At 32.6% G+C, this 24,316-nt stretch overlaps 1 protein-coding gene across 1 annotated transcript in view; it reads left to right on the top strand.

The window, feature by feature from the left end:
• Positions 1 to 1,450: 1,450 nt before the first annotated feature.
• The window catches only part of LOC118184850 (nucleolysin TIAR-like), a 137,270-nt gene continuing 114,404 nt past the window's right edge, over positions 1,451 to 24,316 (top strand). The window contains exons 1-4 of the mRNA XM_085817662.1: positions 1,451 to 1,481; positions 1,611 to 1,716; positions 1,797 to 1,828; positions 1,947 to 2,043. Coding sequence (XP_085673788.1) covers positions 1,477 to 1,481; positions 1,611 to 1,716; positions 1,797 to 1,828; positions 1,947 to 2,043 — 240 coding nt within the window. The 5' untranslated portion in view covers positions 1,451 to 1,476. The remainder of the gene's footprint in view (positions 1,482 to 1,610; positions 1,717 to 1,796; positions 1,829 to 1,946; positions 2,044 to 24,316) is intronic.

Here is a 24,316-nt window from a genome sequence, read left to right on the forward strand (position 1 = left end):
AGAGGAAGGACTTTTTATTACGGTTTCTAGTTCGTATTTATATTACATTTGGTGAAAAGCATCCAAAACACAGAATGCTGTACTTTCTTCTTCCATATATGTTATGAAATATTTCACACATTTAAAAGAAAGTGTTTCTTCAGAGTCTTGCACAATTATTTCCATATACCTCAGACTTAAATGACAACATATTCTTAAGTTATTTTTTTAGTATGAATTTACAGTGTTTTTATGGAAATTTTTGTTAAAATGTCATTAAGATAAATTATTTGCACACTCTAAGCTTTAACTATTTCCCCATTTGACACTATTGAAAGTTTTTATTCATATCTTATTTATTTTAGTCTGCTAACGAAACTGAAACATCTAAAGAATAAGTTATTTTGAATATGTTTACAAAATATACGCAAAATTTTTATTTAAGTGAAAACGTCTATATACTATTCGAGAATTAATAAATTATCCGAAAAGTTTATATGCGCTGAATGCCGCGCGTCTATAAAATAAATCTTTAAAAAAAAAAAAGAGTAGACATTCAGCCAGCGTGTGCAATAAACGCGCCAAAATTGGCAGCGCGTTCACTCCCTCGCCAAGGGAGAAAAGTTGGTGATTCAGCCTGGTTTAGAGGAGCCTTAGTCTCAACAATATTCACAGCAGCTTCTCTTTAAGCCATTTTATTGCAGCTTTCCCTATATTCTTCCGACTGGCGAATGCCTTAAGTCGGAATTCATTTCACTGGGTTAGTTTTCCCTATATTCATCATGAATAGCAGTTGGTTTCTCTATGAAGAAAATTTAATCATCCACATAAATTTGTTGTATTACACAAATTTTCATTTGTTACGTATGTAGTATATCAGTGAGGATCTGTAAAGATTGAGATAAAGTTATGTCATGGAAAACAGCTTATTATTGCATGCATTATTAGTAATAGAAATTCTCCTTGCACTTAGCATAAATTTTAAGGACGAAATTTAGGTTAAGTATGAAGAGAATTTTTCGCTAATGAACGATATGGGTAATGAAGGAGAACATTAATATCTCAGAATCTCCTTTTTCTAACAGCTGATTTTTTCCAGCCCAAGTATGATTGTTTGAAACGTTTTTAATATGTCGTTAAATTATCTGAAAATGAATTTTTATATTGTTCGGAAAGAGAAATATTTATAATATATAAGAATAAAGAAATATTTATATAAGTATTTCATTCAGAATCAAATCTTACGCATTACAGTATTGTCGTTTTGATGGAGTTTTTCACAAACATTTATCACTACTGCGCTAGAGGGTTAGGAATTAAATGTTAAACTTTGTAAATGAAATCTATATTTCAGTTAAAAAAAAAAAAAAAATTTGAAATACGTTAATATTTCCGTTACGTTCATTATGTTTATTTTGGAGTAGCATCATAGCACTCAACTCTACCTTTTAGTTCGAAGTGGGGAGAATTTTTTGTGCATCGTTTTTTTGTCGCGTGATGTGGTATTGTATTTGCATTAAACTTCTCATATTTTGAATATCGTAGAGCGTTCTACATAGTACTTAAGTGTACACTGTTTTAAAGGAGTTGTTGAAAGAAGTGTTTTAGTTAATACACGTCATTTCTTTAAGCGAAGTGTTGAATCTGGCGGGATCTGTAAGGTATTATCCTACAATGCTGGGTTTCGCGCATGCGTCTTCATCGTTTGGGAAGTACGATTCCGCCATGTCTAATAAGGTAGTGTCATTTTATTTAAATCTTTTAATTGTTTATTATTTTTTCTTTTATACAATAGCTTATTTGTGGTTTATTTTTAGGAGCCGAGTAACGAAAGTCATCCTCGGACGCTGTAAGTGTTCCTCTTTTTTTCTTCTTTCTCACAAATGTCCTTACCGATTTCTACCGGTTCCATACGTTTTTGTTGTCAAACGATATTTATTTATCTAGTTTTATTATTATTTTTTCAGATACGTGGGGAATCTGGATCCTTCAGTAACGGAAGATTTGATTTTAGCATTATTTGGGCAAATAGGACCAGTAAAAGGATGCAAAATAATTCAAGAGGTAAGTTTATCAGTTACGTATTTTATGACGCTGCATGTTCGCTGCTCAAATTTTGATCGTATGTCGAGAGGGGAAAATATCAAAATCGTTGGACTATTTTGATAAAAATGCGCTCTATTAACTTTTATTTATTAATGCACCAGTATTATCTTTAAAATATAATAACTTAACGAAAATTATTTCCAACAGATGACTTCTTGTGGTATCTAACAACAAATTATTTGTATTTCTTTTTCTTTCCCCATAAATTGGAGAAGTTTATATTTGTAAATTATGTTCGCAAAGTAGGAGCTTCCGATTTTAAGTTGATATTAATATTCTGTCATAATGCATATTGTAAACAAAATTATGCCTGGTCCTAATAACTTAGCATGTTTTTGTGAAATGCTGTAATATAATATAGGTATTGGAGCAAGTTTAACTGCCGATTTTAAGAAAATTTACTATGTGCATGTGATCATTTTTGTTAGTTTTAATCTGCAAATGTACAATCCTTATCCACAGCATAAACACTGAATGTTTCTATAACTATTTAGGAATTTATTTTATAACAGTAACATATATGATTTAAGTCAGTTAAAAAATTATACTGTTATAGTATTTAATTGAAAAACAGAAACAGCATGCTCTAAAAATATTGATATTGCTTTATGCAAGTAATTATATATGTACGCAATCATATGAACTTGTATGTAATTATACACGTACACAAAATTTGGTATTTTATCTAATGTATTTCCGTTTCATTTGGCTTGATATATACAGTGTTTTGTGGAACAAACAATTAAAAGGAAATTTTTGGATACGTGTTGTGCTTTTCCGATGAAAGTACGGCTTTCCAGTCAATATGCATACTATCTCCCTTTTTTCACAAACCTTGTGAATTGCTGTTTTCCAAATTTTCTATGAATTAATAGCTGTGTTTGCCCAAAACATTGTGGGTCTTTTTTTCACCTAAAAAAATGACTGTTGATATCTCAATCATTCCTTTCTTGTTTTGATATAGATAGTAGTGTACATATAAATTGTAAACAATTTGATGACATACTGGTAAACCAAGTTTTGAAATGAGGATTAAAATGCAATAGAAAACATTTCTAATAAAAGACAAGTAACTTGAGATATATTTTTATTGCTTAATTACAAAACAGTTCTTTTGAAAACAAAGTTTGGGACAGTTTATTAACTGAAGAAATAATATCGAGCTGAATAGGCAATGATCCGATTCAAGTGTCCAGCAAAACTCTATATTTGGTTTTCATTGCAGTCATTGTAGAAAATTCTTTTTTCATATAAATATGTGGTCATAAATGGCATTAAAAATTTCACTGCTTCGCAAGAAACTTTTCTACAAGTATTCTTTACGAATAGGTAGCCAAAAAGTGAAAGCATAATTTCAATCCAGTGTCACTACTAAGGTCTGTAAAAGATAAACATGTTAACATTTTGTTTTTCAATTTAATTTCAAATCGACTGATGACCTTTATCATGTGACGACCACTGTACTTAAGTGTGAAGTAAAAGTGTGGCATGGGACAATTTCCATTTCACAACATAAAATTGAAAATAAACACAAATTGAGTGTTAAGATTTAACCACTCATCTAAAGCCTTTTTTAAATTCACTGGCATATTTTTTGTGGCCAAAGCTTCATGGTGGATGATGCAGTGCGTAGACTTGCATTTATTTTGGTTACCACTCCTGATTATTTTTCAATCATCGAACGAGTACTATCGGTACAAACTCAAATGCATGAGCCCACCTATGATTTTTAATGAAATAATAGGACCTTGAACCTTGTATGGCAGGCTCCTAGAGGATCCCGGGATAGGGGTCCAGGATCTTGCGTTCTGTATTTCATTGTCATTGAAACCGAATGTATACAAGTTGGAAATATCGGTACGTTCATCCAGTTGGAAGGAAAAAAATTGGCTTCGTTGAATTAAAATATCTTCAACCTGTGACGCCATCTCATTTATTTGTGTCTTGACAGTATTATTAGATAATGATACTTGGTCAATTTCTTTAGCTGCTTTCTCTTCAAGGACAAATGCAACTATATCCTTTGTTGCAGGCATCAAAAATGCTTCAGTAATTGTATGTTGTTTCCTGCATTTAGCTATATGCAAACTAGCTAAATATGATGCTGTCACATAATTAGTGCTTATGTACTACTAAAAGTTTTGACAACTGATTTCTGAGAGCAAAATTCTGAATGGTTAATCTTTGGATTATGGTAGCTCGGCGATTTTTTGGCGATCAACCCTGCTACAGCAACCTGCTAGTTTTTGTTTGGACGCCATTTTGTTTTCATGAAGTAAAGGCGTTTTTTTTTTTTTACTCAACATTTCCAACAATCTGCTAGCTGAATTACGCTTATGCTAGAACTTTTATGGAATAAAAGTGTATAATCCTGATGAAGACTAGGTGCGAAATTGGGGCAAAGTGCAGAATCGCCCACTGCTTGCCGAGTTTCTACGAATTGCACACACACGGTATCATCCATGTACATGTTGGCCCATTTTCACTTAAAAAACATCCCAGAATTGCACAAAAATGGCATTGCACACACACTTGACTATATCCATGTACACTGCTAAAGTCCTAGCTAGTAACCTTTATCGCCTTACCAAAATGTCGCCAAACTACCTGTTACCATATTCCAAAGATTAGCCCTCTGAATGTTTGCTTTTAAAATACTCAAGAGTTTAGTCTTTTATGCTCAAATGTGTATTATATGAATGCTTTTTCAACAGACTTGTCTTCAGAGTCCTATTTGATAAGCACTCAAATCGAATCGTGCATTATAAAATAGGTTCAGCTTCTGTTCTGAATTTGACGGCGAACACATACTTTATATAATCAGGATCATACTTCCTGATCCAAGTTTGCTTCTGCTTCTTTAATTCTTGTTCTTCGCCTTCACTCAATTCTTATGATTGATCTTCCCTTAGGTAGAAATTAGAATTTCCAGATTGTTCTAAATATCTTCATCGTATTGGGTTGCTATAAAAAAAAAGTAAAATGTTGCAAAAACGTAAAAGTTAAAACTGATATATTAAAGCTTATGGATTTTTAGTTATAGTCATTTTGGTACTTTTCATGATGAAATTTGGTACATTGGTGCTTAATCATGATGAAGATTAGGGTGCGAAATTGTTTCTAAGTGCTTATAAGCTAAAATCTTGATCGGAATTTTCCGGAAAGTAGTGGAACAAACGTGCACAGAAATTTGTTTTTACAGGGCAAATTTATATATGAAACATGTAAATAATTTTTCTCATAAATTAGAAAAATTTGCACGAAAATGCAGGAAAATTTTGTGAATCTTTGAAGTCTGAAAAAAGGACATATATGTCCTTTTTACCGACTTCAAAGCTTGAAGTAATACCTGATCGCTAAAAAGTGTGTATTCTATGCAAGCTTTTATATGTTCAGCTTGCATATAGCCTTTCCAAAGATGAACATTTGCACATATAAAATAAATAAAATATGCAAGAAATTACATTCATTTTCTTTTCCCTCTAAATTATCCATTATAAAAGTCACCTGCGAATTTATAAGGCAAACATTAAAAATGGTTGCAAATGCTTAGTGTCAAATATTTAATTTATTTCCATGGATGTTTAATTATACTGAAATGGATTCCAAAATGCTACAAACGCATAATGCAAAAAATCAGTATCATTTAATTAAAATATAAATAAACATATACATTAAACTAATAAAAATTAGCTTAAAATCTTAGTTACTTTAAACTAATTTATTGCTAATAAAAATTTTCGGTACTATTCAGTTTTCAAAACCGTAAAAAAAAATGCTGAGAAAATGTATGTGCAAAAGCACCAAATCTAGCAAACGTGCACATTTAACATCACGCCAAATCTAGCCTGCGTGCTGATTTCAGATTGCGTAAGTTTATATAGTTCTATATTTCTTAAGATGCTGTTGAAATACTAGTTTAATTTTTTAATCCGTTTTTGATATCTTATGGATTTAACAATTTGGGAATTGCCCATGACGAAAAGTCTGCAATAAAATTTTGGGTAAAGTGCAAAATCACCCACTGCTTGACGCATTTTTAAGAATTGCACATACTCGGTATCCATGTGCACATCGACCTATTTTCGCTTAAAAAAAATCCTAGAATTGCACAAAAATAGCACTGCGCACACCCTTGACATTATCTATGTACACATCGACCTATTTTCACTTAAAAGTAAAAGAAAATTGAGAAAAATCAAATTGTTTTTACCCTTGTAAAAAGCGCCGAACAAATAACTGAGCAATTCTGCACTTTACCGAGAATATTTTCAAAGAAAAGGCATCATTCATTATAGAAAATTACGTTTGAACAACCAACGAGATGAAATTATGCTTTAGCGATAAGTCGGCAGCGAAATAGCGATGCAGACATCCATTCAGTTATGTTTAGCAATTTTTACATAAATTATAATAATGATCTGAAATAGTTATTTACTCTTATGCTTGCATTCAGTCATGTTTAGCCTTTTTCATATAAATTATAATAATAAAAAAGTATTATATAAAATTAACCTTTCATCTAAATTAAAACATCAATCTTAGTTATTTACTGTTATACTTCCTTTCTTGCCGCAATTATTTTTGGCAGCATTGGCATCAACAATAGTTTGGCGATTTTTTTTTTACGGCCCTCAAATATAATTACAAATAAGTGGGCAATTCTCTTCTTTACCGAGAATTTCTTTCAAAGAAAAGGCATCATTCATTATAGAAAATTATGGAACAACCTATGAGATGAAAGTATGCTTTAGCAATAACTTGGTAGCGAAATAGCGATGCAGGAATCCATTCAGTTATGTTTAGCAATTTTTATATAAATTATGGGCCCACCAGTGGCCGAGCGGTAAAGTCGCTGAACACTGGTAGTTCGGTCCGAGGTTCGAATCCCGCAAATGGGCTGGCTGCATGGGTGTTTTCATGGTTTTCCCCATGTGTAGCGTGTATACGAGCCAGTTTCCCTTAGAAAGTCCTCCACGAAGGCATTCCTCCCCTTAGGCAGATAGCCCTCGAGGCTTTGCTGTATTTAAATAACCTAACCTAACCTTTTATATAAATTATAATAATAATCTGAAATAGTTACTTACTCTTATGCTTCCATTTGGTCATGTTTAGCCTTTTTTATATAAATTAAAATATTAAAAAAGTATTATATGAAAATAACCTTGCATCTAAATTAAAACATCAATCTTAGATAGTTATTTACTATTATACTTCCTTTCTTTCATTAGGGCTGCCGCAATTATTTTTGGCAGCATTGGCATCAGCAATAGTTAGGCGATTTTTTACGGCCCTCAAAACCGAATAGTACCAAATTTTCTAATAATAGCATATTAATTTATTTATTGCTTATATTTAGAACAATGCATAAAAATAATCTCTTCAAATGATTAAAAATACTAACTTACCTAATCTTCTTCAGAATCTTGAGTGTATGGTGGATAAACTTTTTTTATGAATTCAACAAAATCATTGAATGATTTTTTCTGCGAATTTTTCCGCAATAATGCTCTGCTAAATAAAAAGCAAAATTCTGCTTACCATAATGCTTAGGAATAGCCCTTTTTATAGCACCCCATGTGCCCTCAATTGTATTTGGATGTGTGCCTGTTTGGCAATCAGATGCTGAAAACCTTCATCCTCCAAACAGGCATATGATTTCCAGCAATCAGATATTATTGTACCAGGTAGAATATACTGCTTAATGAAACTTAATAAGCAATCTTTACTTCTATCTGGCACAACCTTAAAAAAACACTTATTACTTCCCCTTTCAATCCCACCAAACACCCATTTTCCGTCCACTCTCCTAACTCTCTGATACTTGCGTTTGCCAAACTTACTTTCGTCAATTTCAACAATGACATCCATACCACCAAGCATACCTATATCATTCTCGCAAAATTCCACGCACACTTCGCTACAGAAACAATTCCAATCGGTTGCAGTACTACTGCTAATTCCTAAATCCAAAATCCAGTAGTCAACTGCCAGTCGATTCATCCAGTAGTAGTAAGAAATTAATAAAATTTCACCCATACTCAAACATCTTTCAGCAAACCAGGGACCCTTCCTTACACTCCGTTTCACAAAATGTCCATTTTCACCAGATTTCTTGCCCCACCATTCAAACTTATCTGTAATATCCTTCCTTTCACAAAATCTCATTTCATTCCCACATGTTGGACATTCATTCTTATCTGCAATTAATCCTACACTCATACACCATTCAAGCAACTCTTTTGGATGATCACACAAATGCAATAAAATTTGGAATTTACTTTAGAGAGGGCCATGGGATCCAAATATTAAGCAACACTGTTTCACACAAGATACAAGATGGAATGAAGCTGAACATGCAAAATGGTGTGAAGTACTGCAGATATTTTTGCAAATTCCCCCCTAAGGATTAAAGAACTTTGATTCGTCCATAAATGTCACATGACATGTCTCATGATCTCTCGTTTCTCCGAGACAAAATAATCTGTGATTGGAACTGTGTACTTCTCAGATTATTGCTAAAGTCCTAGCTAGTAACCTTTATCGCCTTACCAAAATATGGCCAAACTACCTGTTACCATGATTTGTAGTTTTCTCAGTATGTTGGAGAATATTGTTCCATCTGCTATTTTGTTCTCATTCACATCCATTTAATGATCAAATTAGTGATTATAAAGTATTCCATTTCTTGAAACAAACATTCAAAAATCTATTGGAGATAATATGCTACTTATATTACATTTCCTTTTTGTGAACAGACTTTCAACGATCTATCTTATTGAACAAACTGATCTTAGTTTTAGAACGAGACTTCAAAGAATTGTAACAAACCTCTAGGAGATAATTGTTCCAGTCCATCATCGTGTTATGATTTAATTCAAACTATTGTTCACAAAAATCAGTGGAAGCTAATTCTTTGCACCACAAATTAATGAACTGTAGACTGGTGAGAAACTGAATGCACGATTTTTGAAACCTCATTCCTTTTAGGGTGGCTTTCCATTCTCTGCATGGCCGAAGGTAGCAGATTTACCCTTCGGCCGATATTTGACTTTCATCGGATGCTTATTTGAACACAGTCTTCCTTTATGGATGAGAAAGAATATAATTGCTGCTTGTGTGTTGCTCAGTAAATCCCAAATTTTCAAATCCATTATGATAAACTACTAAATTTAAGCACACAGATCAACGAATGTAAAAGAAATTAATTGAGTAGAAGTAAATTGACAGATGGTTGGTCTTCAAATATAGATAAATAGTTAAATAAATTTAATTAAAATGTCAAATGTTAAACATAGCATTCTTTTCCTTTATTCTTCTGCCATGCTTTTTGGCACAAGACAGTTGATGATCTATTTGTCTACTATGCCGTGTGTGTATTTATCATCTATAAACTATTCTCAGAACTAGAAACTGTTTACAATTAAAAACCGGACAAAATGTGTTGCTGTTGCATAAAGGAAAAGTAATAGTTTAAAAATCAATTATTTTATAATAGGTATTTTTCGAAAATTACAAAATGATTTCATTTATTATTATTTCTTTTAATTTTAAAATTCTATCATACTTAAATTCAAAAATGGCTGTTTTTTACTTTTTGAGTTTTAAAGGTCCTGTTTCAGCTAAAATTTGAAGTAACATATTTGTTATGAACTAGTGTTTAATCTTTCTAATAAGTGCTATCTCACTGTCAGTCTCTCTGAGAATATAACAGAATGTACTGAAGGGTTTGTTAACCCGTCATAACTCGCGCAAGAAAAATGAATGGGATTGCTCGCGCTGGGTGTGACATACCCAGGCCGGTTTCTTCCTCTCTTTTATCATTAAATCTGCACAAAATATAAAACAATAAAAACAGAGAAAAGAAAACATTTTTAAACATATATTAAAAATTTTATCTTTAATTTGCACATTTCTGGCATATGCATGCCGTATGTGTCCATGCATATATGCTTTTCACAGACAAACTTAAATTTTTCTTTTTTGGCCACGCATTCAGCACATTTTCTATATATCGTCTTCACCTTTTTAGCAGAAGATGTATCGGCCTCATTGTTGCCCAGTTTTACTTTTAGGCTTTGTGGAAGCATTGCTTGTTGACTTTTTATCTTATAATCCCCTATTAGTTGAAATGCCAATGTTTTCAGAAATGAATGTTGAGTTCAATGCCCTAGTAGGTGGTTTCTTTGTTGGTAACAAAATTATCCGGGCATTTATTGCAGTAACGTTCAACATGAAATAAAAAATAGCTATAGGCTGACTTGTTTTTATTTGGTGTTGAATACTTTGATGCCATTTCATCGAGGGCACCTTTAAAAAGTTATTTCTGCTTTCATGGCATCTCCACTCTCAAGATCAATTGCATCATCATTGTGCATTGTAGAAAAGGCAAAGCACACTTCTATTTTTTTTGGGGGGGGGGTGTATAAGAAACAATAGTTGTTCCTTTCTGAAACCCAAAAAGGGAAGAGAAAACTTCTCTCTTACATGTGTTAAAAATATTGGAGGAATTTCTTTTTTTATTTTTCCTTAAAGTTTCAACAACTTTTTTTTTTTTTTTTTTTAAAGTTCTTGAGAAAGTGGATAAGATGTATACCAGTTATCCAGTATTAAATTCCTGTGTTGTAAAGGGGTTCCATTAGTCTTTTTGCCACTCTACTAGGAGAGTTATCCACTTGAAATGGACCTGCACTTGAAACTGTTAGCTGCAGGCTTTTATAAATTTATAATTTCCAAGTGGCGGAAAACAATGGAATCGACCAGCGCAAAAAATTTCAATTCTGTATTTGGATGTTTATTTGACATATATTGCTGAAATGTTCAATCAACATTTGAAAGATTTCAGTTTTTCGTCTGTTGTGACGTATTGTCCCACGTTGTATGATATTTGGTAATCTTCTATAAACGCTTAAAAAAAATCACGTATTGGAGCTAGTTTGTCGAATTCTTTCCTACTCTGACAGGATGTGTACATGCACGCCGAGTTTGTGTAAGTCTTGGACTTCGTATTTTGGTTTTGTGTTGCAGCCAACTTGAAATTTGTGCCAATCTTGGCATAAAAAAAGAAAAGATTCATCAAGGGGTGCCGTAGAGTAAATTTTTACTCAAGTAAATTTAACTCTTTAAGGACCAGCGTCGGGAGAGCGAAGTGCAGTCACAGGACTGGACCCGCTGAAATGAATCATCGCCACCGGCCCGCACATTTTCAGCAGTTAACCCTTAAATGCATGAATTTTTATTTTTATTTTTTTAATTTAAGTTAAAAATACACTAGAATTGATATCAAATAAAATAGGAAAATACTAAAAAAACCTAAACTAAGTTTTTAATCCAATTTTTGATAAAATATTCTAGAGACATTAGGATTTTTTTGGAAGCAGGCAAGATAAAAAATATGCAACCGCCTTCGCCGGGAATCGAACCACGGATGTCCGGTGATTTTGACAAATTTTTAAGTATGGTCTCTTAGCCATGGCTAAAGAATGAAACTGAACATAACCCCCAAGACATGTTCCAAAACTTCTTCAAAAGACACTCAGAAATATTTCATCCTCAAACCCTGTGTGACATCAGGTTTAAGTTTTCTAATGTTCCTGTTTTTCTAAATCGAAAACAGCGTCCACGATGACCGGAAAGTGATCAAGGGAAAACCCCTCTGGCGGGATACTGATCACATCAATCTATACATTATATGTAAAGTAAATACATTATATACCAAAATATAATGCCTTTGTCATTATATATAATAACCTATTAAATCGAATAAGAAAAACAAAAATGCTGGCTTTCCTGAGAAATGTGAGCAAGGTGCATTATGCGTCGAGAAAGCTGATAGTCTTTCCCCTTCTGTAAAAATCTTGTAATGTTCTTTTTAATTAACCAAGAAAGTGTATGTTAAATTTTGAAAATAAACAGAAAAAAAATCCTAACGAAATAAAAATGCCTGTGCTCCTTTAATTTACAGGTGCACTTATAAAGAAGGTGATTTCCAGTTTGTTTATTTCAACAGATCTCTCAAAACCAGAAGCACAAAACAAAAACTAATGCCAGTACATGAAGGTAAAATGCCGTATGAATCAGCCTATGTGAAAACAATAAGGTCTTAGCTTCTTTTGCTGGCTTTTAAAAATTCAAATAAATCATTCGGTTAAAAAATCTGTCGCGTATACGCACCGCTGGGCTTGTAGGAGCAGAATCGTTGCGTCGCATATACGGGACTCTGGGCTGATAGGAGTGGAATCGTTGCGTCGTATGTGACGCTGGTCCTGAACGGGTTAAAAGTCTCATTTCTTCATCATAACTTCAAAAACGTGCCATAGATGGCACGTTTTTGAAGATTTGACAGAGAACGATTTCAGTACATCTAGCAGTACTTGTAATTGTTACGAAAATGCTTGCACTGGGTGTCACATACCCTGGAGTGGCGATTTCAAGATATCTATTTTTTAAACTCTTGCCCCTATTCTTCCTTTCCAAGGTTTATGACCTTAGGGACAGCTACAAGAAGAATCATTCATAAAAAAAAAGGTTGGAGAGAAATTACGAAAAAAGGGGGGTATGTCATAACCAGCATGATCAAACCCGGGTTAGAATCAGACGTGTTGGGCCATTAACCCTAAAACTTCAAATGATAACTATCGCTCTAACTGCTTGGCTGCTGATGAAGCTTCTGTCTCCCTTTCTTACATTATACTACTAGTATAAATTAATGTCCATGGGAATAAATAAAGTTCCACTTTTTTTTTTTTTTTTTTTTTTTGTTCTGGCTATATCAATTGCTCTGCTGATAAATTTTTGGATTAATGTTGTATGTTAAGTTTGGATGAAATCTTTGCAATGTCAAAATATATTTTCTTTTATGCAAAATTGAGTACTCTTCTATTATTGGGACCCGATTCAGAAATGTATGTATGTTTGCATGTATGTCTGTATATGTGTATGTATAGTATACACACATATGCCATATGTACATGCATCATGAACACTTACTTTCATATATACACACAATACATATGTACATTTCTGAATTCGGTTCCAAAGAACAGAAATGTACCCAAAATTTGTTATTTTATGATATTTTAACAAAATTATGGTAAGTAATATGAAATGAATAAGTGTAAAAATGAACTGCAATAATTGTCAACTGGAACAATTATGTATTTGTCGGCATATAAGACGCACTCCCTTGTTTATACACATTTTTGAAGAATAAAACTGTATTTACTGATTATTATAATGAATTTACAGTATTTTAAATATAAAACAATATAAAATAATACTTTCTGCATATACCCAATTTATCTAGGAAAGAACACCTTTTAATCTTCTTTTTCAAAATCCAGACAGTCGTCTCCACAGCTAAATGAAGAGTCACATGAAACCTCTTCTAAATCAGCATATGAGTCCTCATATAACAAATTGTCCTCTGTACTCTGTTTCCATATTCTTTAACCCCTTAACTGCCGCAGAAAACATACAAGATTAATTTCCCAGTGCCACGGTTTTTCACATAGGCACGCATAGTTATGAAATGTACTGGTGAAAAATAAGTGCAAGTTTTACTTTCTAAAAACTGTTTCACAAAATAAAGAATAAAAGAAAAAAAATGAATGCACAAAATTTAATGTTTTGAGTAAACGTATAATAAAAAGATGTAAGTATAATAAAAATGATGTTTTTATAGTAAAAAAGATCCCTAAAATGGAGTTTGGATCAATTCATTTTTAGACCAGTAAAGTGTAATATCAGGTTTCAGTGTTATACCTTGTGAAATCAGTATGCCTAAAAAACCTATATTTCTTCTGAATTGGTTGAATGCCATGATTTTGTTCTTGGTTTTTCGTTTGCAAGGTGTTGGTTCATATACTCGTATACAAAACGGTTAGTTTCAGTAACAATATGAAGCACGAGCAGTTCATCAAAAAATAATTCAAAAAAGATAATGGATTTGAAACATCTGTTATATCTTTCTTTATTCCTGGATAATGGAGTAAACGAAAATGGAGGACACAGAATTAAAAAAAAAAAAATTTTTACTCAAACAACACCAGTTAATACCGCACAGTCATTATTTCACGGCTTTAGACACACCCCTCTCTCCAATTTCTCCCCACACTTCCCCTGAAATAATATCCTCCTTCGCATACTTTGTCAAGGTCATTGTGATGTTGCATTCCAAATCTTTGAATAATTTTACTAGTAGCAGCGCGAACCAAATGATAGTATTTTGGAAGGGCGTGTATATATACGCCCGGGGCAGTTAACGCATCGGCTGAGCAAGGCATATATATATGCCCACGGCAGTTAAGGGGTTAATATACATAATCATACGTAAATTGTATGTTATATATAGAAATGCCGACATTGTTTTTGAGCCAGAACTTGCTAACAAATTTAAGAAAATTGAACAGTAGAAATTTTACACACTTAAAAATCAAGAAGTTTAAACAAATCCAGCTGTGATTGTCGACGACAGCGCATGCGCATTCTCTGAACTCGAAATAACTGTAACATTACCACACTCTCGCTAGGAAACTAGAAAAAAAATCTCGTAATTCTGAATGTAGAAAATTTCCAGAAATGAATGTAATAAAAAACTGAGTATCGACGTATAAGACACACCCTGTTTTTCAGACCTAATTTCTAAGGAGGGAAAAGGTGCGTTTTATGCGCCAGCAAATATGGTATAGGTGGGACGTTTGTGCGCATGCCTTGTTATGCAGATCTGAAGTTAAAATTGGTAGAAATAACAGACTAGTACAGGTTGACGAGTCTTTTTATGTGAAGAAAGAGTAACGTTGAATGTGTTCTTTCTGCACTGTAACTTCACTGTTATTATGTCATGCTTATAACATAACTGGCATTAAACCACTCTGCTTGGCGATAATTTCACTGTTGAAGGGATAATATGAAAGTATCATAATTATCAATAAATAAACTTGCATTTGCTTAGTATCCAGAAAAGTATGTTTCTTGTACAGTACAAAGTCCGCAATCCGAACTGGTTGGGACTTCGGCAATTCCGAATTAGGGGTTTTTCCTGATTATAGATCATCAATTTAAGTCTGGTAAGATGGCATGCAGAAATTATACAATTAAAAATAGGAAACCGTAATTTATGAAATAAAGAGCAATTATGATCTAAAGAGTATCAAAATTTACAAAAAAAAAAAAAAAAAAAAAAAAAAAAAAAAGGCATAGTATTTATTTGTTTACTTTATTAAACATTTCTTTCAATGTAAGTTGTTTAAGTTGCTTTGTTTTTTGTGCTAATACTTTCTCTTTAACTCTATAAACAGACATAATTTCTTGTTCAGTTACAAAGTTCCATTGTTCAAGATCTGTAATTGCTGTGTCGAGAATACTGACTAACTTGTCAATCGAAATTTTTTTTGTTTTCAATAACCTCTCTGTCACTTTCTTCACTATCGGAAGTGGTATTTTCGGGATCTAGAACCATACTACAGATTTCGCCGTCCGTTAATTGATTGATGATTGGGGCATTGTCGTCGAAATTAAAAAGTTCTGTTATATCATCCACATTTCTTTACAAAATCCAATAACTGGAAAATTTCACCTTTAGTTTGCGATGTCCGAAAACCTTCAAATTTGCGGCTATCATCTTCGTTGTCCGAACCATGAAATATGGTAACTGGCCGTAAGTTATGCCAAGCATTTTTTAACGTATCGGGGAGACACATCCTCCCAATGTGCATGCATAAAGCATACAAAAAAAAAAAAAGTTGTGGCTTTGAGGTCCGGATTACAGATTATTCTGGATAATGGATGTCCGGATTATGGACTTTGTACTGTACACACATTTTAAAACTTTCTTTTACGCTTTACTAAACATATTTGTCAAGACATTTCTCATTTTGACATTATTTTTATAAGTTTTTATACCTGTTGGTGGTATTCCAGTCTTTTGCTCGCTGCTGGCTAAGTCATCAGTCCTGATATTTGTAGTATTAGTCAGTCAGAAAAACATGGATTTCTAAAATAAAAGATGATAGTGGAGAAATTAATGGAAAGACAGTTGGCTTCTTTGAGGAGACAGTATTAAGTAGTTTAATGTTATCTTAAACATTTTGTTATTAGAAAATATTTCAAGTTTTCCTTAACTTTTTTAAAAGCATTTTACTAGGTCCTTTTTTTTTTTTTTATTTTTTTTTGGTTCATTTAAGAGTTATTTCTTTGTTGCCAGGTCTCACCATTTTTATTTGCTTTTCCTCTTGGTTATAATTTTTTGTATAACTCTTTGCTCACAGGAGCATTTTTTTAAAAAAATCTAATAAATTTTTTCTCTTCTCATTTTATAACTTAAAATTTCTCAAGGGAAAAAATGGTGCTCTTTTACTTATACAAAAAAAAAAAAAAAAAAAAGATGTTCTTCACAAAGAAAGATTGGTACTTTTCCGTTTTGCCGGCGCAAGCGATAAAGTCGCCAATAATTGTACAACCCATGCCAAACGAAATATTCTCGCTGGTAACCTTTTACGCCTCATTTTCAAAACAAGTCGCAGCTTTTTCTTATCAGATTGATTGTTTCTTTCAATACTGGCATATCATTACATATAATTTTTATCAGATAGTTCAGTTTTATGTTTAAGGCAATTTTCGGTAATTAAGTTAATTAGGATGCAATCACAGCACTTACCCGAAGCCGAAAAATATAGAAAAGGTAAAGTCAAGGGTTAAATTCATCAATTCTAATGAGAATGCATTAGCGAAGTAAAGCACTGCAGTTTTACATAATTTCTGAGTAAGCTATTCGTACGAATTGAAATATTTCTTGCTTTTAAACTTGTGTTCCAAATTAAGATTTAACTTGAAATTAATGTGGATAATTACTAAGAGCATTAGATTTTTGTAGAGTAGTTTATGTGAGATGAGATCGCTTGGGGTCACGTGATATGAACCGGCGAATCAGGATGTTGAACCATGAAAGCATAGTAAATTCTTAATGTCTTTTTACAAATTTGTTGTATTTATTTATTGGCTTTTTATAAAATTTTAAGCGACATTAAAATGTTTATGCCTTCTTTTTTAAAAAGAATTCTTAGAACTAACATTTTTTTAATATTTTTTACGTGTATACTGTATGTTGTCGCCAATAAAGTCTGCTTGGCGAGATTTGCGCCGGCGAAACGGAAAAGTACCGAAAGATTATATTCATGTAATCACTTCGTGAAATTAAAATGATGATTTAAAGCTGAAATGGCTATGCACCTTCACTTATGTAGGGAAGAAAAAGATGTCCAAACATAAATATGATTTGATAACCTTGTATACTTTTCGTTACCACTGTATAATTCATTTACGTATGGTGCCAGGAGTTAACATCTGTCGAGATTTACAAACATAAACTTTAAATGTATTGTTACAATGGGTGATTGAAATGATTTTGTAAGGGATATATGCGAATTTCTTGCCAACTTATCCTAATGGTAAAATCGGAGTAACCAGAATTTTAGAAAACTTATTCACAAAAAGGGAAATTTATTTAGGCTTTGTTCTTTTCCCCAAAAGTCTTTGTGAAGGATTTTGTCGTAAAGTTAGAGAGTGTTCCTTTTTTCTGTTCCTAATATTTCCATTTTGTTTGGTAAAAGTACAGCCAAAGGCATGAAAAATAGAAATAAGTCAAAATGTCGTACTGCAATGCAGAAGTACATATGGCTTTGACGAAAAAGTACCAATATCATTCTTATATTAATTGGAACTTAGTTCATGTTATTAACCTTCAAGCGAGCACTGCTGCACCAACAAGAAAGGTCGTGCATATTTCCTAGATACGCTATTATAAAAAATAAATTTTCCAGAGCGAAAATGTTAAAATTATTTTGTAAATAAATAAACATTAATAAGTACAATTAAACAATATTAACTTTAAATTAAGGAAAATAAAAATTAGTATAAAACATAAAAACAATATAAAAAGGACTAAAGAATTACCAAATTAACTTGAAAGTAAAACAAAATTAAACTGCCAATATTTCAACTGAACTTTTATATTTTTAATCAGTAAGTGGAAAAACACATTAAATATTACATAAAAAATCAATTTCATAATCACTTCATTGCATCGTTGCAGTCTGAACAAATATGTTTACAGTGCTCTAGACAAATGAATTTTAAACAAATCTCGCAGCTGAACCTCATAATTCTAGTGTGCTTGTCATTTTGGCAGGGTTTGCATCTTTTTTTCCTCAGGGGAAAAAAGATGCAAACCATTTCTTCAACAACACCTAATTCTGCTTTTCGTTTCAACAATTTTAATTTCAGCTCACTTTGAAGAGAGGTATGACTTCTTCTTTCAATGTTTTTTTCACAAGAGCATTTGCTAGCTTTCACAGATATTGCCTTCTAAGTAATTTTTCAATATTGTTCTTTGAATGAATTATGTAGCTGTTGATTGCTGCTATTTTCAGCATAGAGAAGAAAAGTACAAGAGGCCAACACTTGGTATTCCTGGCAACATTGTAGGAACCACAGAGTTGTCCACTGTATCCACACCTCCGTTGGTACGATTGTAAAATGTGATAATCTCAGGCTTTTTTTGGTCCTGGGTATCTTCATCTATTGCTACATCATCATGAAGACTTGAAATCAATATGACATTTCTATAACGTTTTGGTACATAGGAGAGAAGTGTCATATTTTTTCTAAATCCAAAAGGACTCGTATTGGGTTCCCGAGTTTTCATCAGCTTGTACTGATCCGGAATTTGAGGCTTATTTTTTTCAAAATACCTATAAATGACATTTTTTTTTTCATCTCGATCTGATACTTTTTTAAAAGTACCTAAAAATGACGATTTTTTTTTCCATCTCGATCTGATACTAACTTAAAACTTGAAAACCAGTTGTCTGTGATTATATTTCTTCCAGTGTTATGAATAGATTATGTCAACCATTTTACAACATCTTGTGGTTTGTTCCCTACATAAAAAGGACAATCTGGCTGTGCTCCAGCTTAAATTTCCATACTGTATGTGTAAACCATACAAGTGTCTAACATGGCATAAATTTTTATGCCATATTTGTTCAGTTTTTTGGGAATGTATTGAATGAAACCACATATTCCTCGAAATCTTTCTAATTTCTCATTGTTTGTGACATTCTCTCCAAGTGAATAGCACTTTTGGCAATTAGAGACAAACTTTTAAAAAAATGTTTCTTATTGGTGCCAAGCGGTTGACTCCTTCATCTTCTCTCCTCTTGTGTTTATGTCATCAAGCCGTAAAGCTCTTAAACAAAACTCTCTTCAAGTTCATTTACTACTTTAAAATCATCCATTCTCCACAATTCCTCAAGATTAACTCTGTTACCATGATAAATACCAGCTAAGTAAAGTAAGCCCAAATGAGCTTTTATTTCTGTTCCATCCGTGTCTCTGCTCTCCCTTATAAGAGAATAATTAGACCTCGCAGAAGAAATAAACTTTATTCATATCTTCAGCGATGATTTCTATCATACTATCAGTAAAGAGGCATTTCCATACATCCAAAATATCTGTTAGATATTTAGCTTCACCGATGACTCCAAGAACATAAACACATATCTTATGAGGCGCTCGTTTAGTTTTCTTAAACGGTTCTTTATGCATTGTCCGAGAATCGATGACTTTTTTTTTTTTTTTTTTTTTATGAGCTATATACACTTCAGAAGAATTATCATCATTATTTTCCTCTTCAGATTGCTCTCTGCACTTATCTCTGATTCTGAATCGCCTTCTCTTTCTGCAATTTGCTCTTCTTCATCTGTAATGCTTTCATCTAAAATAATGTCCTCATCGTCATCACTGCCACATAAAAGCATATTTCTTATAATCTCAATATCCTTTGGGTCATTCATGTCAAGCATTTTACTTTTATTTGTCATAACTGAAAAGAAGAAAACAAAAATATCATACATGGTCGTGCGTATGGGTGACGTATACAGTGCTTGTATTTTATCATTAAAATTAATTATGCACATAAATTATGTAAAATCATAAGTTTTAAATGTAAAAGAATAAAGATTTTCTATAATAAAAAAGGAAATTAGATATGACAAAAACTTACTTCAACGGTCACACGTATTTTTGGAATACAAATAGTAAATCTGCAGGCTCCCATTATGCCCTCGAAATCCAGCAGACCACTGAAAGAAGGATGAATGAAGAGGAGAGAATAGCCAAGGACACGTCATAGCGCCCTCTGGCCTACGAAACAAATGCGGAATTAATATTTAGTGTATCTCGCACATACGCGCACCCGCTGGAAGGTTAAATAATAAGGTGAGGGAGCTTCAACACTGCAACATGAGTATCATATTTGTAAATATTTTAAGGCATAAGTTTGAGAGTAGCACATACTGATGAAGCCTTAGGTGTAGTGGTCTGACATGCAGGCTGTCACAGAATAAGTGTAGGCGAACTTGATCCTATCCAAAATTTCGGTGTATTCCTAGTCTCACAGTGTGTTTTGCATAGACTAGTTTTAAATTTTGAATGCCCCCTTTTAAAAAATTTGGTGATTTTTTTTGTAGAGTACTATCACAATAATAAAAGTTTAGTTTTAAATTTTGCCCCACCCCCTAAAAAATTCAGTGATTTTTTTTGTAGAGAGAAATATACCACAATAATAAAACATCATACAGTTTAAAATTTTTGAACAGTAAAATCATCCAGTTTCTCTGTTAATCATACTCATTTCCAGTGCCTGATGTGAAACTAAACGAAATAACTAAAATCATCAGTAAGTTCACAAATTTTGCCGTGATTAGTCAGTGTGCTCTTTTCCTTATTGCCAATTTAAAACAAAATTATTTGAAAACTAAATCCTTATATCCAGTTTTAGCAGAAAGGTTCTGCCCATGACTTGTTATGCTTAAAATTAATAACAATTATAATTAAAAATGTAATATAAAGAACATTATTTGAAAGAAGGAACGATTGAGTCTTTTTACCTCTCATGCACTATGTAAAAATGGATATGATGATAGCAAAAGCAAAGTTTAAAGTTGTAAAAAACATTTAGCAGAAGTAGCAATAGAAGCTCCCTAAAGTTATGTACTGTGCAGACATTGAAGACAAAAGTTTTAAACTTAACCAATTTATTAACAATATATAAAAATAAAACACAATGAATAAATTTAATCAATATCAGAAACTTGAGTATAACATAATCATTATCAAAAAATTACACTTAGTTGTTCATCCATTAACTCCAAGGGTTTTTCCTTTAAAGAATATTACACTATTAAAGACACAGTAAATATTTTACCTGATCTCCAAATACTGGCATTCAATACGCGAAAAACATATCACTGAACAGAAATTACGCAGTTATAATGAAATTCACTACACTATCAATAAGTCCATGCTTCGTGGTCAAGAAGGCACCTGGAAAATTAAATTAAATCCTTGAGAGCACATAAACTGGCAAAAAGCTACTCACTGTAGTTACACATGAGAAATCACAGCTTGGAAAAACATCGGCGCTAACTCGGAAAAAACACTTGTGTTGAAGATGCCGGCCACGGCAGTCGCTCACATCGTAGCCTCTTTTGAGAATCCAGGAAAAGTCATCTTGTAGACTGGAACCACGGCACTTATAACTGGACGGCACGCATCTCAATATCGTCTTCCAATGGGGGCTGGAATGGCACACCACGGAGCAAAGAAACAGGAACCAGAAGGAATAAGCCAGAGCAACGCGAGATACTTATATCTGAAGTAGATATGATGTCATCTCATGGCAATCAATAAGCTATTGCCACGACTCAGCTTTCCAGATGACGTAACATCAAGCTTCGTTTTTGCATCTTAATTAGGCTGGAACAGTCCGTTCTTAATACAAACAGTGGCAGTGAAAAACGAAGTAGAAGTATTTACCATATCCCTTTACAAAAAGAACTAAGCCTTATGTAAAAGGTAGAATTATTTCAAGGAGGAGAGATGATGCAGAAAAAGGGTTACAATAGGTCATATTTTCCAAGAAATGAAAATAGGTTGCCATATAATAAGAAGTTCGCCATGTGAACTAATTGTAGCACAATCTGAATAAAAAGTGGCAACATAAATTGTTGAATTTCTCCATAAATTTCATACCAAATTTTACAAAATTTAATATTTAGGCATAATTTGAGTCGTAGAATCGAAATATGTAAAAAAATTGGTATGTTATGTCAGAAAAAGTCCGATTTTTGTGTCAAAATACCTATGTTAGAATAGTTCTATATATAAATCTAATATATATCCTAAGTCGCGCTTTCGAGACATGAAGAACGCAATTTGAATTACGTGAATCAGCCCAGTGAAACGAGAGATATTGAACTGTCCCATTTCAAAATTGACAATTTTAACAACTTCATCTAAAAATTTTTTTCAAATCTTCTGGTATTTTCTTTGATGCTATTGATTTCCTTCATATGGTAGCAATGGTTCTAAGTAACTGCGGGCATTACAGCTTTAATTAAAACAGCCAATCCATTTATTCTTCCTGACATCGTGCAATCCCCATCAGTGCTAATTCAAATACGCTTTTACCAGTGCACTTCATTTTTTGTTATCAAATTGTTCAAACTAATAAATAATGCATCTGCTACAGAAAGTGCTGGCTGTGAATTTCAAACTAAGAAATCTTGAATTTTGTTTTCCAACTCGTATTAAGTAAATGCTAACAAATTAGCTTAGAGACATCTGTATTCTCAACTAATTGTAGTGAATAATATCGACTGGTTTAGAGTTAACCATGGTCCTTGGTATCTTTTGTTAATTGGGCATTCAATGTGCCATATTTTCTAAGAATTGAATTGTCTTAAAAACTCATTCAAGCAAATGAAATAAAGTAACAGAAAATGGGCGTTAGACTTCAGTTAATTTTCTCACTTGTTTTATTTATTCATGCAAACGAAAAAATTTCGATTGACAACTTAATCAGTATTCTCGACACAGAGCAATTACAGGACTTGAACAGTGGAACTTTGTAACTGAACAAGAAATTATGTCTGTGTATAGAATTAAAGAGAAAGTATTAGCACAAAAAACAAAGCGACTTAAACAACTTGCATTGAAAGAAATGTTTAATAAAGTAAACAAATAAATATTAAGCTTTTATTTTTTGTACATTTTAATACCCTTTGGATCATAATTGCTCTTATTTCATAAATTGAGGTTTCATATTTTTAATTGTATAATTTCTGCATGCCATCTTACCAGATTTAAATTGATGATCAATAATCCGGAAAAACCTCTAATCTGGAATTGCCGAAGTCCCAATGAGTCCAGATTACGGACTTTGTACTGTATATCTATAAGTAAAGGCATAAAGTAAAAAAAAAATGAGAACTAATTTTTTACAGAGATTGAAATTCATAATTAATAAATTTCACAAAATCCTATAAATGTAAAAAATAATTTAATAAATGTTAAAAACTGAAATACGTGTATTATTAAACTTGTACAGTCAAAAGTCGTTAATCTGGACTCGTAGGGACTTTGGCGATTCCGGATTATCGATTTTTCCGGATTATAGATCATCAGTTTAAATCTCGTAAGATGGCATGCAGAAATTCTAAAATTAAAAATATAAAACCATAATTAATGAAATAAAGAACAATTATGATCTAAAGGGTATCAAAATTTACAAAAAAAAGCTTAATATTTATTTGTTTACTTTATTAAACATTTCTTTCAATGTAAGTTGTTTAAGTTGCTTCGTTTTATGTGATAATACTTTCTCTTTAATTCTATAAACAGACATAATTTCTTTTTCAGTTACAAAGTTCCGCTGTTCAAGTCCCGTTAATTGCTGTGCCGAGAATACCGACTAACTTGTCAAACGAAATTTTTTCGTTTTCACTAACCTCTCTGTCACATTCTTCATGTCTTTATCCATTTTTTGGAGCAGTTCCACTTTTTGTTTGTTGGACATCGAAACATACTTTCCTTCATTCGAAACATCCTTTGGAAGTTCCAGCATCAGAAATTCTATTTGACATAATCGAAATTTCAGGTTTACTTTTATAAAATTGCTCTTACAGTCTGCAAAAAATAATAAGCGGGATCCAAATCGAAGATTAAGGAACAACGCAATCATTAACATTAACTGAAACACCGTCCGTTATACATTAAACGCGCAGGCGAAAACATATTCTGCACTTGCGCACACGCATATGCGCAGTAGTCAAGGTCGTACGCGCACGCGTAAAACGCCTGTGCGCATGTGCCAACGCGGCGCATGCGCAGA

This window comes from Stegodyphus dumicola, chromosome 5, assembly GCF_044657685.1.
Source record: "Stegodyphus dumicola isolate Sdum_Otavi_A_Nest chromosome 5, ASM4465768v1".
NCBI classification, from domain to species: Eukaryota; Metazoa; Arthropoda; class Arachnida; order Araneae; family Eresidae; genus Stegodyphus; species Stegodyphus dumicola.